At 44.3% G+C, this 21,298-nt stretch overlaps 1 protein-coding gene across 1 annotated transcript; it reads left to right on the top strand.

Moving 5' to 3' along the window:
* The first annotated feature begins 5,897 nt into the window (after positions 1-5,897).
* On the top strand, positions 5,898-11,748 carry ATP6V1F (ATPase H+ transporting V1 subunit F). The gene is made up of 2 exons (XM_077264384.1): positions 5,898-6,124; positions 10,423-11,748. Exons 1-2 carry the CDS (start codon positions 5,958-5,960, stop codon positions 10,622-10,624), a joined length of 369 nt encoding a protein of 122 aa, XP_077120499.1. The 5' UTR covers positions 5,898-5,957; the 3' UTR covers positions 10,625-11,748.
* Positions 11,749-21,298: the final 9,550 nt, after the last annotated feature.

Genomic DNA, 21,298 nt, shown 5'->3' with positions numbered 1-21,298 from the left:
AATGCTGCAAACCTGGGTGCAGCCCTTCGCCGGGGCAATGTCACACACGTGCCTTGTATGGCTCACGTTTTGAACCTTGTTGTCCAGCACTTTTTATCCCACTATCCCGGACTAGATGGGCTTCTGCAGAGGGCACGGTCACTGTGTGCTCACTTCCGCCATTTGCATCCTGCAGCTCGATGACTTGCATCTCTACAGAAGTCGTTGGGCCTGCCAGTTCACCGGCTGAAATGCGATGTGCCCACATGGTGGAATTCAACTCTGCACATGTTGCAGCGACTGTGGCAGCACCGACGAGCCCTGGTGCAATACGTTATGACGTATAGCCTGGGCCAACGAGATCAAGAGGTGGGGCAAATCATGCTGCAGGAGTGGTCTCAGATCAGGGACCTATGCACCCTTCTGCACAGTTTTGAAATAGCAAAGAAAATGCTTAGTGCTGACGATGCCATTATCAGCATGACCATTCCGGTGATTTACATGCTGGAGCACACCTTACACAGTGTTCGGAGTCAGGTGGTGGAACAAGAGGAGGAGGAGGAGGAACAGGAGGAGTCGTATGCAGAAGGGATCATATCTCCAAGGTCAAGAAGATTGGCAGCACCAAGGCGGCTGGCATTGGAGGCTGGGGGAGAGGGATTACCGAGGGCACATGGTAGCAGCCAAACTGTTGAGGAAGGTGCAGGAGGCGAGGAAGAAGAGGAGGACGAACTGGCGCTGGGCATGGAAGACTCATCAGATGAGGTCCTTGATCAAATTTTTGTTGTGCGAGGTTGGGGGGAAAGGGCAGACGATGGAAGCATGATTCTCACCTCGCCACCACCAAGACAACAAGGACTTGGTCCTCCTGGATGCGCAAGACACGAGTTCCTTCTTGCTGCACTACCTGCAACATGACCCTCGGATTGTCAGAATCCGAAGTAATGCCGACTACTGGGTTGCCACACTCTTAGATCCCCGGTACAAAAGCAAATTTGGCGAAATAATTCCTGCCATAGAAAGGGATTCACGCATGCCGGAGTATCAGCAGAGACTGTTACAGAATCTAACATCTGCTTTTCCACAAAACACCAGTGGTGCACGTAGTGAATCTCTGAGTTCTAACTTGCCAACCGTGGGACTATCGAGTCATCACTCAAACCGTAACAGTAACATCGTATCTGATGGTAACAGCAATTTTTTCCAATCGTTTCAAGATTTTTTTAGACCATCCTTTGCAAGGCCACAGGAGACAAGATGTCTGACGCACAGCCAACGCCTAGAGAGGATGGTACAAGAGTATCTCCAAGTTAACATCGATGCCATGACTGTGGAACTTGGACCCTTGCTCATTTTGGGCTTCCAATCTTGAAAAATGGCCTGAGCTCGCCACTCATGCCTTGGAGATCTTTTCGTGCCCCGCAGCCAGCGTTCTCTCTGAACGTGTGTTCAGCGCTGCTGGTGGTGTGCTGACAGATAAGCGCACGCGCCTGTCCAGTGACAATGTAGACAGACTAACGTTCATCAAGATGAACAAATCCTGGATCCGCAAAGACTTTTCTACCCCTGTGTCATCTTGGGGAGACTAAAAGCTTGATGATTTTTGAAAATCACCTCACCAACCGTTTTAAAAAACTCTGGCGAAATGCCACTTAAGTGGTGTCTGTGGCTGAATTTTTGGAAAAAATGGAGACTCTTTGATTTAGTCTCCTTGCTGAGTTTTACATGATGTTGCCATTCCAGGTGGGTGGGGTCGTCTGCAGAGTTGTTTACTCATAATATGGCCTGGGATTCAGAGGTCTGCTCCAAAGCTTCAGTGTCTGCTAGTCAGCAGAGTAGCCAGCCACCCACCGCCTGTTTACCTAAGTATTATTTTTAACAGCATCTGGCCCAGGAAATCCTTTGGGGCCTAGTAGAATTTTCTGCAACTCAGCAGCGTACCCCACCCATGAAGCAAGCTACACCGCCTGTTTACCTAAGTACTATTTTTAACAGCATCTGGCCCAGGAAATCCTTTGGGGCCTAGTAGAATTTGGTGCTACTCAGCAGCGTACTTCAACCATGAAGCAAGCTACACCGCCTGTTTACCTAACTACTATTTTGTAACGGCATCTAGCCCAGGAAATCCTTTTGGGCCTAGTAGAATTTAGTGCTACTCAGCAGCAAACCCCACCCATGAAGCAAGCTACACCGCCTGTTTACCTAACTACTATTTTGTAACGGCATCTAGCCCAGTAAATCCTTTTGGGCCTAGTAGAATTTGGTGCAACTCAGCAGCGTACCCCACCCATGAAGCAAGCTACACCGCCTGTTTACCTAACTACTATTTTGTAACGGCATCTGGCCCAGGAAATCCTTTTGGGCCTAGTAGCAATTTCTGCTACTCGGCAGAGTACCCCACCCATGAAGCAAGCTACACCGCCTTCTTTCTTTCTCAATCTAACCCCTCGGCTCTGGGGTGTCAACTCTCCCTCCAGCTCTCTCCTTCTCACAGGTGGACTACCGCGTGTTTTCACACTGTGGCGAATCTTTTGGGCCCAGGCATAAGAAGTCGTCGAGGTAATGGATATGTGCCGCCTTACAAACGTCCATGACGACACATTCGAGGAAGCAACTAAACGCCTCAAATAGTGAGCAGGATATGGAGCACCCCATGGGCAAACAGCGATCTATGTAGTATGCTCCTTCACAGAAGCAGCCCAATGGGAGGACACTATTCGGAGGCACAGGTAGTAACCAGAATGCCCCCTCAATGTCTGTTTTGGTCGTTAGGGTGCCCCTTCCCAACTTCTTGACCCACCTGATTGCCTCGTCAAAGGAGGTACAGTACATAGTACTGTACTTGGTTCCGCGTCGATGTTGTCGTTTACTGACCTGCCCCTTGGATATGACAAATGGTGGATTAGTCTGAATGTATTGGGTTCATTTTTTGCCACAACTCCCAACAGGGGTACCACTACGTCTTCTAGGGAAAGTGTTCTGAATGGACCCGCCGCCATTCTACCTAAAGATATTTCTTTTTTTTTTGTCAAGACGTCTGGGTTTTGGTAGAGTGAGTTTAGATTTTTACTCCAGCCTTTCTTAACTTTAGAAGGGCATGACATGCCTATATCTGTGTCTCCTCCTCCTTTTACTCATCCACCTCTTTTCTTTTCGCATGACTATGTGTAGTTGTGACTTTTCCATGTGTTTGTTGTGTCTTCTGAGCAGTTTGTCAGCTTTTGGACACCTTTTAAGGTGTTTTCTATGTGTTTTCCATGTGTTTGTATGTGTTTGTGTTTGCCTGCCATTGGTTTCAATGGGTTCGACGGTGTTCGTCGAACAGTTCGGCGAACATCTCTCTGTTCGACGAACCGAACCCGAACACTAGGGAGGTGGTTCATCTCTAGTCACCGGTTCAAGAACAGCTAAAGAAATAAACTGCAAAATTGAAAAGGTTTAAATCTCTTTCCCTGACTTTTCCTGTTCTGTTTAATTTTTGTTGTTGTTGCCATGTCTGAAAATGTCAATGAACATTGTAGAGAACAAATCTAGGTTATTGCTTTTTTCCGCTCCCTTCACCCTCTTAATTAAAAATGAAATATAAAGCACAATGTACCCTGAAGTGGGTACTGAAAAAACTGCAGTTGGCCATGCAGAAAGTAAGTCATTATATGGCGCCACGAGAAAAATTAGATATGGATCTTAAATTATAGTGATAGAAATGTATATATTTATTTTTTTAATGCAAAATCAGACCAGTAATATCAATTTGCTTTTGCTGTAATAATAACACTATAAATATTAAATGTGGCTGAGAATTCACCTTTGTTTTACTGTACATTATTAGCAGTAAATTATATAGGGTCTTTCAAAGTAACATCTCATCGTAAGAAAAAGCGTTAATTTAGCTCTTGGAAGAAGAGAATGGAAAAAGGCTAAAAGGCTGATGGTAAGTGGCTAAACGGATTAAATTTCTAACATATCCAGTCTGTTTTGCCTGTAGATAATCTGCTGCTGAGGGAGACTACCTAACAATCCGGATCCCTCTTCCCTACATTTTGTAGGGGAAAAATTTGATCAATAACATTGGTTTTGAAATAAAGCAAAATCTTTATTCATCTTCTCCAGCAGATTCCATTTCTTTTAGTAATCTCGTGAGGAAGAACGCACAGTATTTAAAAACCTCAGCATGTAATTCAGCATGCGAAATGTAGCTCATCCTATTGTTGTATGTTAACTAGATCTTTTGATGATGTATAGGTCACTTTTTTTCCCTTACATTTTTATAGCATCAAATAAAATAATTAAATGCACATTATACATGCGCTCATGCTGCAGAGCCCCCACCTGCCTGCTGCAGGTGATATTTTTTTTCAATATATATAATATTCATTATGTAAAATAGGGTGCAAGTCAGTGAGGGATCAGTGGCCTGTCAGAAGCCACATAGATGAATAGCTAAGGCATCCTCTACATCTGAAGAAAAGACAGTTATATCAGAGACGCAGATTCTCTACTGTAAGAGCAGTGAGACTATGGACCCCTCTGACTTGTGATGTAATGGCTAATTCACTACTCAAGTAGGCCTGGATGCCTTTCTTGATGAATATAATATTGCAGGTTATGGGCACTGGATTGTGTGATAGGCAGATCCAGGGAACTAGTCCGATCCCCATATGGAGGAGCGAGGGAATTTCCCCCAATAAATATCATCTGCCTCATGGGGTTCCCCTTCCTCTTGATTGGGTAATTTGTTGAGCTTGATGGACTTGTGCAGAAGATATCAGAAATCTCATTGATTATGCTGGGAATGTAAAACACTGTGTTGTTCATGTACCAAATAAATGGTGTAAGCGCGCTACAAAAACGCCTGATGTGAACATACCCTAAGGGTATGTGCACACATTGCAGATTTCCTGCAGATCTGCTGCTTTTTTTTTCCGCGCAGAAACGCTGCCGATCTGCAAGTGATTTACAGTACAATGTAAATCAATGGCAAAGAAACCCGCTGTGTTAATGGTGCAGAAAAATAAGCAAGGACAACGCAGCAGCTTCAAAAAAGGACCATGTCAATTATTTGTGCAGATCTGCTGCGTTTCTGCACCCATTCAATGATAGAAAACTGCAGGGGTAAAAAAAGGAAGATATCGGCACAAAAATCTGTAACGTGTGCACATACCAAAAAAAGGCGCAGATTCTGACCAGCGTTTTCTGCCAAGAAATGCAGAATCTGCACAGAAAATGCCACTGTCAAATCTGCAACGTGTACACATACCCTAAGGCTGCAGTCACATGTTGAATATTTGGTCATTATTTTTTACCTCAGTATTTGAAAGCCAAAACCAGGAGTGCGCGAAAAATACAGAAGTGGTGACGTGTTTCTATTATACTTTTCCCGATTGTTCCTCTCATGATTTTGGCTTACAAATACTGAGGTAAAATAGTGACTCATACTGAGGTAAAAAAAAAAACAACAAACCTCTCCAAACACTGTGGTAAAATGCTGACCTCTGAGGTAAAAAAAAACAAAAACAAAACTCTCCAAATACCGATCCTGTGCACGTCGCTTTTTTTTGCTGCAAACAACATAGCACTTCAATATTTTGCCACGTTTTTGGAGCTATGATTGCTAACAGTTGATGACACTCTCTTCTAGTTCCTCAAGTGGGCCTGACGGCCTGTATGAGGAGGTGTACGCAGCTGTACGCACAGGTCACACCTGCTGCGGCTAGAACGCACACACTACAGTGCCAGCTATACGACTGGGAGACGCACAGGCGGCCGGCTCCTCTGTCACAAGCGTGTGACCTTCACACTGAGGAACCCGCCGCCGACTGACACCATCCGCTCAAGTCTGCCGCTCCCTCTCCCCCAGTAACGGACCGCAGCTCCGCCCCTCGGTGTCACCTGACGCGCTGGTCACATGACAGACAGGAGGCGCTAGGCTCTGTGAAGAAGAAGCTGTGAGCAGTCAGGGACTGACAGAAGCAGGCGACATGGCGGGCGGCCTTGCACGGGGGAAGCTGATCGCGGTGATCGGGGATGAGGACACCTGCACCGGCTTCTTGCTGGGGGGAATCGGGGAGCTCAACAAAAACCGCAAGCCGAATTTCCTGGTGGTGGAGAAGGAGACGAGCGTGACGGAAATAGAGGAGACTTTCAGGTGAGAGACTGCACCGTGACCGTATGTTGTGCTGTATCGTGACAGTAGGTAGTAGCCGCTTAAAGGGATACATTATGTGTCGGCACTGTGCTCTTCTGTGGAGACCACTACACACAGGCCGCCTTCTGTGGTGGGGGCTTGGTAGAGCTGACTGGTGTCCCAGTGTGCCCTCCAGGTGTCTGTGGTTGTTATTCTGTGTCCCATGGCTGCCATGTGTAATAGTGCAGTGGTGGTCTCTGGGGTCTGAGCATAGGCCCCCCATCCTGGTAGCTTCATACATGTGACGGCTCACACAGCAGAGGTGCTGGCTTTGGCCTCTTCCTCTTTCTGAGGGTCACATGAGCCGCAGGCCTGGACGCTGATTTTCCACCCATTTTCCTCCCTGTATGTTTCTCACCCAAGCAGAGGCCTGTTTACTGCAAACACCGTCCTGCGGGTGTAGGGAATATCTGCCCTGAGCCGGACTGTGGTGTCCGCTGCCTGCTTCTCGTTTCCGTGAGCCACTAGTCACTTCATGAATCCACATTGTTACATGAAATGATTGCTGTAGGCTGATCTAAAATACTGACCCTCATTTCGGTGCCGCGTCACTTTTTCTTCCAGCTGTTTTCACATGTTTTTCTCTATTCTGCATGGTGAAAACAAAGGGGCTTGCTCATGACGATGACACGTTTATGTCATATAGCGGGTCTCACACCCGAGACCCTAGTGAGCCAAAGTGGCCAGTTGCTATGTAGGGGTGACTCCCATTCCGGTGTCCTGGTGATTCCCTAGTACTACAAGAACTGCCATTTCTGTGCCACAATGTAGTAGCACTCCCCACAGGATGCAGAAGTTGCCAAGTCCCCGCAGCTGATCAGACAACTCTCTTAGGTTAAGTTCACACTTGCTTGTGGCTGGTCTGCAGATGGCTGCGTATGTCCTCCCTTAAGCTCCGCCTACGTGTTGCGTACCTATCTTTAACATTGGATACGCAGGGATATGCGTTGTATCCGGATGCGGGGTTTTGACAAGCTCGCCGACCACACGGGAATGCAACTTTTTGCGTTCCCGTGCGGTCGCCGGGCACATCAAAACTCCGCCTACAACGCATGTCTCTGTGTACCCAATGTTAAAGATAGGGAAGTAGGCGGAGCGTAAGGGACGACATACGCAACCAGCAACATGCAAGTGTGAACTTAGCCTTAAAGGGAACCTGTCACCCCCCCAGGCTCATTTCAAAACCGCGCTGAAGAGGCGGCGCCCGGCGCCAAGAAGACTTGAGTGACAGCTGTGTGGCGTCTGCAGCAGGGGGGAAACGCCTGCCTTCTTGACTGAAGAAAGGTATTTTCTGACAAATTACAAAACGGATTATTTCTGCAGTTACAGCACCCAGAACTAAAAGAGCCACCTTTTCAGAATGCAGCATTACTGCTGCACAAGGTGGCTCTTTTAGTTTCAAACGCCTGGGGGGGTGACAGGTTCCCTTTAAAAGGTTCCCCGGTGAAAACAGGTTCTATTGAATCCCTGGGTAGGAGATAAGTTATTGACTGGTGGGAGTCTAATTGCAGAGACCCGCACCGATTGGTAGAACGGGGCACTTTAATCATAGTTAAAATGGAGCTGCACATCAGATGCCCAATCGCCACTCCATTCATTCTCTATGGGTCTGGCAGATAAAGCCAAGTACTCTGCAGCCCCACAGGAAATGACTTGAGCACTGATCAATCATTGCACATTGCTGCTCTATTTTAATGGGGATAATGGGTGCCTCCTTCTGCCGGTCAGTGCCGGTCCAGTGGTTGGGCACCCGCCAAACAAGTTATTGCCTGTCTCGTTGATGAGTGATAACTTGTTTTTACTGAAGCATCCCTTTAAAGCTTCACTTACACTTAAAATGAAATTTTTAACTTGCTCATTTCACAATTATTTTGCAGTGTAAATGGGCCTCAGATCACATGAACAAGCTAAACACTCATTGGTTGAAACAAAAGCTCATCATTTTCGGCAGCATATTGTCCTGTGTAAACAGGACTCGCCCGGCCTAGATAGTGTTTCCCAAACTGCAATACTTAAGGCCCCAACCGATCATGTCTTCAGAATTTCCTTGGCATTGCACATGTGATGGTATTATTATCAGGGCAGCAGACATTTCTGTAGGTTCTCTCACCTGTGCAATTCTACGGAAATCCTGAAAACTCGATGTATTGGGGGCTGTGATGCCTAAGGCCAGTTTCACACGTCAGTGGCTCCGGTACGTGTAGTGACAGTTTTCTCACGTAACGGAGACACTGACACACGTAGGCCCATTCAAATGAATGGGTCTATGCACATGCCTGCGTGTTTTCACGGACGGTGTGTCCGTCTGCAAATCAGTGAGACATGTCCGCTTTTCTCCGGCAGCACGGTCCGCAAAGCGTCCCGCACATGTGCACACGGAGAACAGTGTGCACTCTCCTCTGTGTGCACGTCCCGCTGCAGGAGAAACAGCGCTACAGTTTAGCGCTGTCCCCTGCGTGTGGTGCTGAAGCCGGCATTCATCCCTTCTGTCCTGCTTGGCTGAAAGCGGCGCTTGCAGGAGAGAAGGGATGAAAGATCAAGTTTTTTTTGTTAAAAATAAAGTTTGGGGTCACCTCCCGCGCACCCGCCCGCTTGCAGAGAAATACTCACCCAGCTCCCGAGATGTCTCCTCTCAGCGCCGGCAGCTTGTGCTGTGTGAGCGGTCACATGGTACCGCTCATTAGTGATTAATATGCGGCTCCTCCAATAGGGGTGGAGCCACATATTCATCACTGTAATGAGCGGTACCACGTGACCGCTCACACAGGACAAGCTGCCGGCGCTGAGAGGAGGCATCGCGGGAGCTGGGTGAGTATTTCTCTGCAAGCAGGCGGGTGCCCAGGAGGTGACCCCAAACTTTATTTTTAACAAAAAATAAATAAAAAAAAAATTTTTCATCTCTTCTCTCCTGCGAGCGCTGCAGGGGACAAGAGATGAATGCCGCCTTCAGCACCACACGCTGGGGACAGCGCTTACTGTAGCGCTGTCTCTCCTGCACAGTCCATGTGGTCCTCAGGCGTCACACGGCTGCAGCACATGTGGCACACTGATGTGCCACGTTTTCTCCGGTACCGGAATTATCTGGACGTGTGAGACTGGCCTAAAACAATGGTAGCCAATGTGCACTGAGTGATCTATTGGGGTATGTGCACACATTGCGGATTTGGCCCTGCGGATCCTCAGCAGTTTTCCATGCATTGTACAGTACCATGTAAACCTATGGAAAACAAAAACCGCAGTGCACATGCTGCGGAAAATTCCGCGCAGAAACGCAGCTGTTTATTTTCCGCAGCATGTCAATTCTTTGTGTGGAAACACAGCGTTTCTGCATCCATTGACTATACATTGAGTAAGGCACATCAATCGCAAGGTAATCCGCATAAATTCCGCATTAAATCCGCAACCATTTTGGCCTGTGTTTTCTACCAAGTGATGCGGATTCTGTGCTGAAAAATCTGCATCCAAATCCGCAACGTGTACACATTCTCTTACAGATCGTTCAGTGCAAGTCATTAAATTTGGTCTGCCTGTGTAAACAAGCTATTTAACATTCGGCAATCGTATCATACCATTGGTTGGTGCATGTAAACAGACTTTTAACTCTTGCTTTACTTTTTAGAACTTCAGCAAATGTGATTAAATAATCTATACTCTCTTCTGTCCCCCATCCAACCATCGCTGATTCTCCAGAAGTTTTCTCTGTCTTTGTCAGGCACGTGACCACTGTAACCAAAGACATAAGGCTATGTGCACACGCTGCGAAATGGTGTGCCTGATTTTTCCGCACTGATTTTGGTAAATCCGCCAGTAAATCGCAGTGCGGATTTACCACGGTTTTTGTGCGGATTCCACTGCGGCTTTACACCTGCGGATTCCTATTATGGAGCAGGTGTAAACCGCTGCGGAATCCACACAAAGAATTGACATGCTGTGGAATATATACTGCTGCGTTTCCGCACGTTTGTTTCCGCAGCATGGGCACTGTGGGTTTTGTTTTTTATAGGTTTACATGGTACTGTACACCTCATGGGAAAACTGCTGTGGATCTGCAGCATCAAATCCGCTGCGTGTGCACATAGCCTAGAGGGCCCCCACCCGAGCGCCAGTGATGGATGGTCGGAGGAGAGAAGTGAGTCTCGTTTATTTAATCACCTACTGTATATATTTTCTAGGGCAGGATACCCCATTAAAGTCAAAGTAGTAGTATTATAGATGCAGTTGAATTTATAGCTGGGTTTCTTTTCTTCCGCTTTACCCAGGAGTTTTCTACAGCGTGAAGATATTGGAATTATCCTGATTAACCAGTTCATTGCTGAGATGATCCGGCATGCTATTGATGCTCACAACGTCTCCATTCCAGCCGTGCTTGAAATCCCATCTAAGGAGCACCCATATGATGCCAACAAGGACTCCATACTGCGCAGAGCTAAGGGCATGTTCACATCGGATGACTTGCGATAATTTGCTTAACCCTATAATCCTTGTCTAGGACCTTTTGCTAATAAAGTTGTGTAACTTCCCTCCTATGTGATTCTGTTTGTTGTAGGTTCCTTTTTATTATACTTTTATTTATTCCTGCTGTCGGAGCTGTCTTTACAATATTTTTCTATACTTATTGTATGATCAAATTATATAAAGCTTGTTCTGCTGTTCTGACTCTTATTCATACTTGTACAATTACTGTATTTAGTGCTCAGATCTCTATATATTAAAGGGGTCACATTCTTATTAGTGGAGGACATGGTCATAGCCAACAATCCCATCGTGTCTGGAGTGAAAAGAAGTGTTGGGTCTGGAGTCTGAGAGCACTTCTACTTCTTGTCTGCACCAGTTAATGTAAATGACATTAATTTCTAAAACTTGATCACCTGAATTATAGGAGATGTTCATACGGTCAAACATGTCCATATATTACCAAAAAATAGAGTAAAAAATGACCGCACCAACAGCTGGTTCTACCACCTAAACAACATCAATCCCGACTTGTTACCAGAAGCTATAGGATATCGGGTGCTCTCGCTGAAACAAAGTCCAAGTCATTCGTGCGAGAAGAAAAAAGAAGAAATGCGGGCACTCACCATCCGAAACTTATTCTTTATTCCAACATAGCATAAAATGCAGGACAGGCAGGGAAATGTATATCCACTAGGTCTAGTGGATATACATTTCCCTGCCTGTCCTGCATTTTATGCTATGTTGGAATAAAGAATAAGTTTCGGATGGTGAGTGCCCGCATTTCTTCTTTTTTCTTCTCGCACGAATGTCCATATATTAGATCGGTGGGGAGCCCCTTACCATTTAAATCTAAGTCCTGTATTTATTTATTTTTTGGGGGGTGCATTAAGCCATCTGCCCAATTAATGAGCAACCAACTAGTTATTTGTTTTAGTCTATTGGTGGGAGATATGGCTGCTAAGCCCCCCACCCCCCCACCCCATGTTTTGTTTTGTAAGGCATGGTACGTGTACACTGTGCCGGCGTACCCATGTTGTTTTTGAAGTGGAAGACACTTAAAGAAAAGTGACACCTTCTTTTACATACTTTGCAGCAGTTTCTGATGCAGTTTTCTTTTTTTTTTTTTTTTTTTTTGTTTGTTTAAATAACATATATATAGCATAGTGCCACCAGAAGAATGCATGGGTCACTTTTTAGCCACTTCGTGACTTTTGAAACCCAAAACTGTTGAAGCTGTAAAAGATTGATCATATGCACAGCAAATCATTTTCACATTGCTCTGCTGATGTTTGTTTTTGAGGGGTTTTAGCTTTTTTTTCAGGGAGAATCCGCCTGAAAAACCAGTTACCGTATGTGCATACTCCTTTATATTGAGAGCTCATATAGGATCCTGTCATTGGACTATCCTTGTTTTGTCTGAAAATGCTTTGTACATGGCTTCAGATATCACGGTAGATAAATTAATGTGTGTATGTATAATATAAATTATAGCACGTACTGATGGTCCGGTGAATGGGAGCTCTTTGACAACTCCCACATTCCTGGATTTTGTGACCTTGTCTCTCCTTGCAGAATTTTTGTTGCTGAACAACTTCAATAAAGACCCAACAACAAATAACTTGAGTAGTGTTTTTATGTTCACCAGAGGCAGCCTTATTATGCAAGCATGATTTTTCCTAAGTGATTTTTCCTAAGTTTCTGCGTATTTATGTTGTCCACTCTAATATATTTTACAGAATTTTATTAGGTATTTTCATTATAATATCAATAATAAGCAAACTAACTACAACTACAGACCTCCCCAAGGATTGGTAATTTCCAGACATTCATGCATATTTTGCAGATACAACCTCCATCTATGGAACAGATTTACAGTCATGGAGACCTCAACCATAGATCTGCTGTAAGTGAATTGTATACTGCAAACCTCTGAGATGACCACACAAAATTGCATGCTTCCCCACAGGCTGTTTGCACCTTCATGACCAGGTCAATTTTTACAATTCTGACCACTGTCACTTTATGTGGTAATAACTCTGGAATGCTTCTCCACATCCCACTGGTTCTGAGATATATATACATTTTTTTGTGGCATATTGTGCTTTATAATAGTGGTTAAAAATGTATTCGATATCACTTGTGTTTATCAGTGAAAAAAAAATTATTGAAAATTTCACAATTTTTCTAACTTTGAATTCTTATACCCTTAACTATTTTGTGTGACATACCTCTCTGATTTAATAAATAACATTTCCCATATGTCTACTTTTATATCAGCACAGTTTTTGAAACAATTGTTTTTTGTTAGGAAGTTATAAGGGTTAAAAAATGACCAGTGATTTCTCATTTTTACAACAAAATTTAAATAAAAAACTTTTTTAGGGACCACATCACATTTAAAGTAACTTTGAGGGGTCTATATGACAAGAAAATATCCAAAAGTGACACCAGTCTAAAAACTGCACCTCTCAAGGCGCTGAAGAAGTTCATTAACCCTTCCGATGCTTCACAGGAACTGAAGCAATGTGAAAGGGAAAAAAATGACTTTTTTTTTTTTTTTTCATTTCAAATTTACTTTATACCCATTTTTATTTTCACAAGGGTAACCACAAAATTTGGAGTGCCATTTCTCACCCAACATTTATGCAATTTCTCCTGAGTACATGAATACCCTGTATGTTGGGGATGACTAATGTTTGGGCGCACTGCAGGTTTAGAAAGGGAAGGAGCCACATTTGACTTTTTTAATGCATACTGCGCTTTCCGGACCCATTTTATTGAAGACACTGTATGTGCGAATTTGCAGACAGTGTCTTGAAAAAAAAAAAAAAAAATGGCACCAGAAATTTACAGATAAAAATGCTCACTACCCGGGCGTAGAACAGGTTCAATAGATAGTGTAATATTTTGATGATATATTCTTAGGATAGGTCATAAATATAAGGTTAATGAAAGTCCGGCATCCTGCACCCCTCCACACCAATCAGCTGTTGTTAGCTTCATTAGTGGCCTGATGAAAACTACACTGCTCAAAAAATAAAGGGAACACTTAAACAACACAATGTAACTCCAAGTCAATCACACTTTTGTGAAATTAGTGTCCAGTTATGAAGCAACACTATGAATCAATTTATCCTGTTGTGCAAATAGAACAGACAGAAGTGATAGTCAATTAGCAAGACATCCCCTATAAAGGAGTGGTTCTACAAGTGGTGACAACAGACCATTTCTCTGTTCTCATCCTTTTTGTCACTTTTGCATTTTGTCATTGCTCTCATCCTTAGAAGTATAGTAGCATGAGGCATTATGTACAGTACAACCCAGAGAAGTGCCTCAGGTAGTGCAGCTCATGCAGGATGGCACATCGATGCAATCTGTGGCAGATACCAGTAGACGTGGTGGGGGCCGTAGGAGGGCAACAACTACTGCTACCTCCTCCTTTGTGCAAGGAGGAGCAATGCCAGAGCTCTGCAAAATGACCTCCAGCAGGCCACTAACATCCATGTGTCTGCTCAAACTGTCAGAAACAGACTCGACGAGGTTGGTATGAGGACCGACTTCCACAAGTGAATGTTGTGCTTACAGTCCAACTCCATGCAGGGTGATTGGCATTTGCCAGAGAACACCAAGATTGGCAGATTCGACATTGGCGCCTTGTGCTCTTCATGGATGAGAACAGGTTCACACTGAGCACATGTGACAGACAACAGAGTCTTGAGATACCAATTGGAAAGTTCTGCCTGCAACATCCTCTAGCATGACTGGTTTGTCAGTGGGTCAGTAATGGTGTGGGAGGGCATTCCTTTGGAGGACCTCACAGTCCTCCATGTGCTAGCCAGAGGTACCCAGACTGCTATTAGGTACCGGGATGAGATCCTCAGACCCATTGTTAGACCATATGTAGGTGCAGTGGGCCCTGGGTTGCTTCTGATGGATGACAATACTAGCCTCATGTGGCTGAAGTGTGTCAGCTTTTCCTGCATGATGAAGGCATTGATGCTATGGACTGGTTTGCCCGTTCCCCAGACTTGAATACAATCGAGCACATCTGAGACATCATGTCTCATTCCATCCACCAACACCACATTGCACCACAGGCTGTCCAGGAGTTGACTGATGCTTTAATCCAGGCCTGTGAAGAGATCCCTGAGGAGAACATCTGCCGCCTCATCAGGAGCATGTCCCGACATTGTAGGGAGGTCGTACAGGCACGTGGAGGCCACACACACTACTGAACATCATTTCCTTGTCTTGAGGCATTTCCACTAAATTTGGATCAGCCTGTAATTTGATTCTCCACTTTGGATTTGAATATCAACTCAAATCCAGATCTCCATGGGATATTAATTTTCATTTACATTGATAATTTTTGTTTTATTGTTCTCAACGCATTCCACTATGTAATGAAGAAAGATTTGCAACTGGAATATTTCATTTAGTGATATCTAAAATGTGGTATTTTAGTGTTCCCTTTATTTTTTTGAGCAGTACCTGGCATTCGGTAACCACTTACTAACAGTGCAGTAGCACTGGGTTAGTGCAAGACCTCACAAGAACACTCAAGATCTCGCTCTTCCTTAGCGATGGGGCTTTGGAGGGTTGCCAGATCTCACTCTGCATGCCGGGATCCCACAAGCCGGGACTATACAGACGTCCTTGGCTCTCAGACCGCAATGAATGGTTTGACTATGTGTGTTCCGACCTGAGCATTACAGATTCATATATTTCTATGAGACTGTCACACTCAGATCGTGAGATGTTATGATCCGGTGACCTTGGAGCCGCATGAGAGACTTTCTCAGGAGTAGGTGGTACCTGTACTGACCGTAAACCCTAAACTAACACCGCAACTAGAAGTAGCCGTGGGATGTACCTAACACGTCCTAGACACCTCGACACAGTCGGAGGACTAAATACCCCTATAGATGGAAATGGGAACTCTATCTTGCCTCAGAGCAGAACCCCAAAGGATAGGCAGCCCCCCACAAATATTGACTGTGAGTATAAGAGGAAAGACACACGCAGGCAGAAAAACAGGATTTAGCAAAAGAGGCACTTCTAGCTAAATAGAAAGGATAGGACAGAATTCTAAGCGGTCAGTATTAAAATCCTAAAAATATCCACAGCAGATAATAGAAATATTCTACATCTAACTAAAGACATAGAAAGTGTATCTGCATCTCCTGAGAATCCAGCATGACTGAAAAATCCAAACAAAGTCTAAGCTGGACAAAAACACAATGAATTGCACTGAATTGCAAAGCACACTGCATGTGTGCACAGAGACAAAAAACAGACACTTATCTTAGCTGAATTGGCAGCAGGGCATGAGGAACCAGAGAGATGCAATCCCTCCAAGAACAATGGACAACTGGCAAGGACTCATGGATCCCTCACACCTAAATACCTAGTAGAACTGCAATCAGCAGAAACACCTGCCCTAGATTACAACCCCAAGACAACTGCACTACCACCAACAACCACCGGAGGGAGCCCAAGAGCAGAATTCACAACAGTACCCCCCCTTGAAGAGGGGTCACGAACCCTCACCAGAGCCCCCAGGCCTATCAGGACGAGCCAGATGAAAGGCACGGACCAAATCAGCAGCATGGACATCAGAGGCAAAAACCCAAGAATTATCCTCCTGGCCATAACCCTTCCATTTGACAAGGTACTGAAGCTTCCGCCTCGAAAAGCGAGAATCCAATATCTTCTCAACCACATACTCCTACTCCCCATCCACCAACACAGGAGCAGGAGGATCAACAGAGGGAACAACGGGCACCACATATTTCCGCAATAAAGATCTATGGAAAACATTATGGATGGCAAAAAAGGCCGGAAGGGCCAAACGAAAAGACACCGGATTGATAATCTCAGAAATCCTATAAGGACCAATAAACCGAGGCTTAAACTTAGGGGAAGAAACCTTCATAGGAACATGACGGGAAGACAACCAGACCAAATCCCCAACCGGAAGCCGGGAACCAACACACCGACGACGGTTAGCAAAACGCTGAGCCTCCTCCTGAGACAACACCAAATTGTCCACCACATGAGCCCAAATCTGCTGCAACCTGTCAACCACAGAATCCACACCAGGACAATCAGAAGGTTCAACTTGCCCCGAAGAAAAACGAGGATGAAAACCAAAATTACAAAAGAAGGGTGAAACCAAAGTAACCGAACTAGCCCGATTATTAAGGGCATACTCGGCCAATGGCAAAAAGGCCACCCAATCATCCTGATCAGCAGACACAAAGCATCTCAAATAAGGTTTCAAAATCTGATTAGTTTGCTCGGTCTGGCCATTTGTCTGAGGATGAAATGCGGAAGAAAAAGACAAATCAATGCCCAGCCTAGCACAAAAGGCCCGCCAAAACCTAGAAACAAACTGGGAACCTTTTGTCGGACACAATATTCTCCGGAATACCATGCAAACGAACCACATGCTGAAAAAAACAAAGGAACCAAATCAGAAGAGGAAGGCAATTTAGGCAAAGGCACCAAATGAACCATCTTAGAAAACCGGTCACAAACCACCCAGATAACCGACATCCTCTGGGAAACCGGAAGATCTGAAATAAAATCCATAGAAATATGCCTCCAGGGCCTCTCAGGGACCGGCAAAAGCAAAAGCAACCCACTAGCACGGGAACAACAAGGCTTGGCCCGCGCACAAGTCCCACAGGACTGCACAAAAGACCGCACATCACGCGACAAAGAAGGCCACCAAAAGGACCTACCAACCAAATCTCTGGTACCAAAAATACCAGGATGGCCAGCCAACACAGAACAATGAACCTCAGAAATCACTCTACTAGTCGATCTATCAGGAACAAACAGTTTCCCCACTGGACAGCGGTCAGGTTTGTCAGCCTGAAATTCCTGCAGAACCCGTCGCAAATCAGGGGAAATGGCAGAAAGGACCACCCCTTCCTTCAGAATGCCGACCGGCTCAAGTACCTCAGGAGAATCAGGCAAAAACCGATATCAAATCTTTGTAGACGATGAAGATGGCACACCTAAGGATGAAGCACTACCAGCAAGCAAAAAAGAAAAGGGTACACAGCAACAAGTGACAGCAAAAAGTACAGCCAAGAAGCAACGAAGAGTGGTGGTGGTGGGAGACTCACTACTGAGAGGCACAGAAGCAGCCATCTGCAGACCGGACATAACCGCAAGAGAAGTATGCTGCCTTCCAGGTGCGATGATCAAGGATGTGACCGATAGGATACCAAAGCTCTTCAGCTCCAATGACGTCCACCCATTTCTTCTGATACATGTTGGCACCAATGACACGGCAAGGAAGGACCTACCGACAATCTGCAAGGACTTTGAAGAGTTGGGGAAGAAAGTAAAGGAACTGGATGCACAGGTAATTTTTTCTTCTATCCTTCCAGTAGATGGGCATGGCACCAGGAGATGGAACAGGATCCTTGATGCGAACAACTGGCTAAGACGATGGTGCAGACAACAAGGATTCGGATTCCTGGACCACGGTGTGAATTACTTGTACGATGGACTCCTCGCCAGAGACGGACTACACCTCAACAAACCTGGGAAACACACATTCGCCAGAAGACTCGCTACACTCATCAGGAGGGCGTTAAACTAGAAGAAGAGGGGACGGGAAGAAAAACATTAGACTCGAACAAAGAAGACCCAGGAAAACATACTCAGAAGGGAGGTAAGAACATTTCTAAAACAATCCACAGCGAGGAGATTGGAACAAAACAAAATCCTCTAAACTGCATGCTCGCAAACGCCAGAAGCCTGACAAACAAGATGGAAGAACTAGAAGCAGAAATATCTACAGGTAACTTTGACATAGTGGGAATAACCGAGACATGGTTAGATGAAAGCTATGACTGGGCAGTTAACTTACAGGGTTACAGTCTGTTTAGAAAGGATCGTAAAAATCGGAGAGGAGGAGGGGTTTGTCTCTATGTAAAGTCTTGTCTAAAGTCCACTTTAAGGGAGGATATTAGCGAAGGGAATGAGGATGTCGAGTCCATATGGGTCGAAATTCATGGAGGGAAAAATGGTAACAAAATTCTCATTGGGGTCTGTTACAAACCCCCAAATATAACAGAAATCATGGAAAGTCTACTTCTAAAGCAGATAGCTGAAGCTGCAACCTATAATGAGGTCCTGGTTATGGGGGACTTTAACTACCCGGATATTAACTGGGAAACAGAAACCTGTGAAACCCATAAAGGCAACAGGTTTCTGCTAATAACCAAGAAAAATTATCTTTCACAATTGGTGCAGAATCCAACCAGAGGAGCAGCACTTTTAGACCTAATTCTATCTAATAGACCTGACAGAATAACAAATCTGCAGGTGGTCGGGCATCTAGGAAATAGCGACCACAATATTGTACAGTTTCACCTGTCTTTCACTAGGGGGACTTGTCAGGGAGTCACAAAAACACTGAACTTTAGGAAGGCAAAGTTTGACCAGCTTAGAGATGCCCTTAATCTGGTAGACTGGGACAATATCCTCAGAAATTATAATACAGATAATAAATGGAAAATGTTTAAGAACATCCTAAATAGGCACTGTAAGCGGTTTATACCTTGTGGGAATAAAAGGAATAGAAATAGGAAAAACCCAATGTGGCTAAACAAAGAAGTAAGACAGGCAATTAACAGTAAAAAGAAAGCATTTGCACTACTAAAGCAGGATGGCACCATTGAAGCTCTAAAAAACTATAGGGAGAAAAATACTTTATCTAAAAAACTAATTAAAGCTGCCAAAAAGGAAACAGAGAAGCACATTGCTAAGGAGAGTAAAACTAATCCCAAACTGTTCTTCAACTATATCAATAGTAAAAGAATAAAAACTGAAAATGTAGGCCCCTTAAAAAATAGTGAGGAAAGAATGGTTGTAGATGACGAGGAAAAGGCTAACATATTAAACACCTTCTTCTCCACGGTATTCACGATGGAAAATGAAATGCTAGGTGAAATCCCAAGAAACAATGAAAACCCTATATTAAGGGTCACCAATCTAACCCAAGAAGAGGTGCGAAACCGGCTAAATAAGATTAAAATAGATAAATCTCCGGGTCCGGATGGCATACACCCACGAGTACTAAGAGAACTAAGTAATGTAATAGATAAACCATTATTTCTTATTTTTAGGGACTCTATAGCGACGGGGTCTGTTCCGCAGGACTGGCGCATAGCAAATGTGGTGCCAATATTCAAAAAGGGCTCTAAAAGTGAACCTGGAAATTATAGGCCAGAAAGTCTAACCTCTACTGTTGTACTACAGCATGGTCAACCTCAATAAATACTAAAACATAACATTTAATAAGCTTTTAAAATACATAAACAGCATAAAGAAATCTAAGTGCTCAAAATAACCAGTGCTCAAGTAAAAAAGGGTTTTTGGTTCAATCTCACCCATATGAGTATTTCCTTCTCATTTCTTTTTTTTGGCTTATTCTTTTAGAAATAAACCGCACCAGCAGGATGAAGAAGATATAAATATATAGTTATGGGGGGGGGATCTTAGGGTCTAAATCTCCTTGTCGTGCCCCTGTATATCTCCCGCCCTAACAAGGGCAGTACCCGAATGTCATCCTGCTCAAAAGGATACCCATGACAAATGTAGCCTCCCTATAGCATGTATACTCCCAACGCGTTTCCTTCCCCGTTACGGGGAATTCATCAGGGGAAATTTAGAATAGGCTCAAACAGTTGCCTGCAATAGCACGTGCAACTTGAAAACCGACTGGTGTGGTCGGTGCCCCTCAATCGGGAAAGTGCTCTCTGGAAAGAAATGAGAAGGAAATACTCATATGGGTGAGATTGAACCAAAAACCCTTTTTTACTTGAGCACTGGTTATTTTGAGCACTTAGATTTCTTTATGCTGTTTATGTATTTTAAAAGCTTATTAAATGTTATGTTTTAGTATTTATTGAGGTTGACCATGCTGTAGTATATATTGTTGCCTATGGGTCAGTTAATGGCAGAATAGATAATTCTAGTTCCTTAAGCTGAATTGTTAACCTCTACTGTTGGTAAAATATTTGAAGGGTTTCTGAAGGATGTTATTCTGGATTATCTCAATGAGAATAACTGTTTAACTCCATATCAGCATGGGTTTATGAGAAATCGCTCCTGTCAAACCAATCTAATCAGTTTTTATGAAGAGGTAAGCTATAGGTTGGACCACGGTGAGTCATTGGACGTGGTATATCTCGATTTTTCCAAAGCGTTTGATACCGTGCTGCACAAGAGGTTGGTACACAAAATGAAAATGCTTGGTCTGGGGGAAAATGTGTGTAAATGGGTTAGTAACTGGCTTAGTGATAGAAAGCAGAGGGTGGTTATAAATGGTATAGTCTCTAACTGGGTTGCTGTGACCAGTGGGGTACCGCAGGGGTCGGTATTGGGACCTGTTCTCTTCAACATATTCATTAATGATCTGGTAGAAGGTTTACACAGTAAAATATTGATATTTGCAGATGATACAAAACTATGTAAAGCAGTTAATACAAGAGAAGATAGTATTCTGCTACAGATGGATCTGGATAAGTTGGAAACTTGGGCTGAAAGGTGGCAGATGAGGTTTAACAATGATAAATGTAAGGTTATACACATGGGAAGAAGGAATCAATATCACCATTACACACTGAACGGGAAACCACTGGGTAAATCTGACAG

Source organism: Ranitomeya variabilis, chromosome 5 (assembly GCF_051348905.1).
Source record: "Ranitomeya variabilis isolate aRanVar5 chromosome 5, aRanVar5.hap1, whole genome shotgun sequence".
NCBI lineage: Eukaryota > Metazoa > Chordata > Amphibia > Anura > Dendrobatidae > Ranitomeya > Ranitomeya variabilis.
The sequence above is the reverse complement of the archived record's forward strand: the minus strand, read 5'-3'. Positions and strand labels throughout refer to the sequence as shown.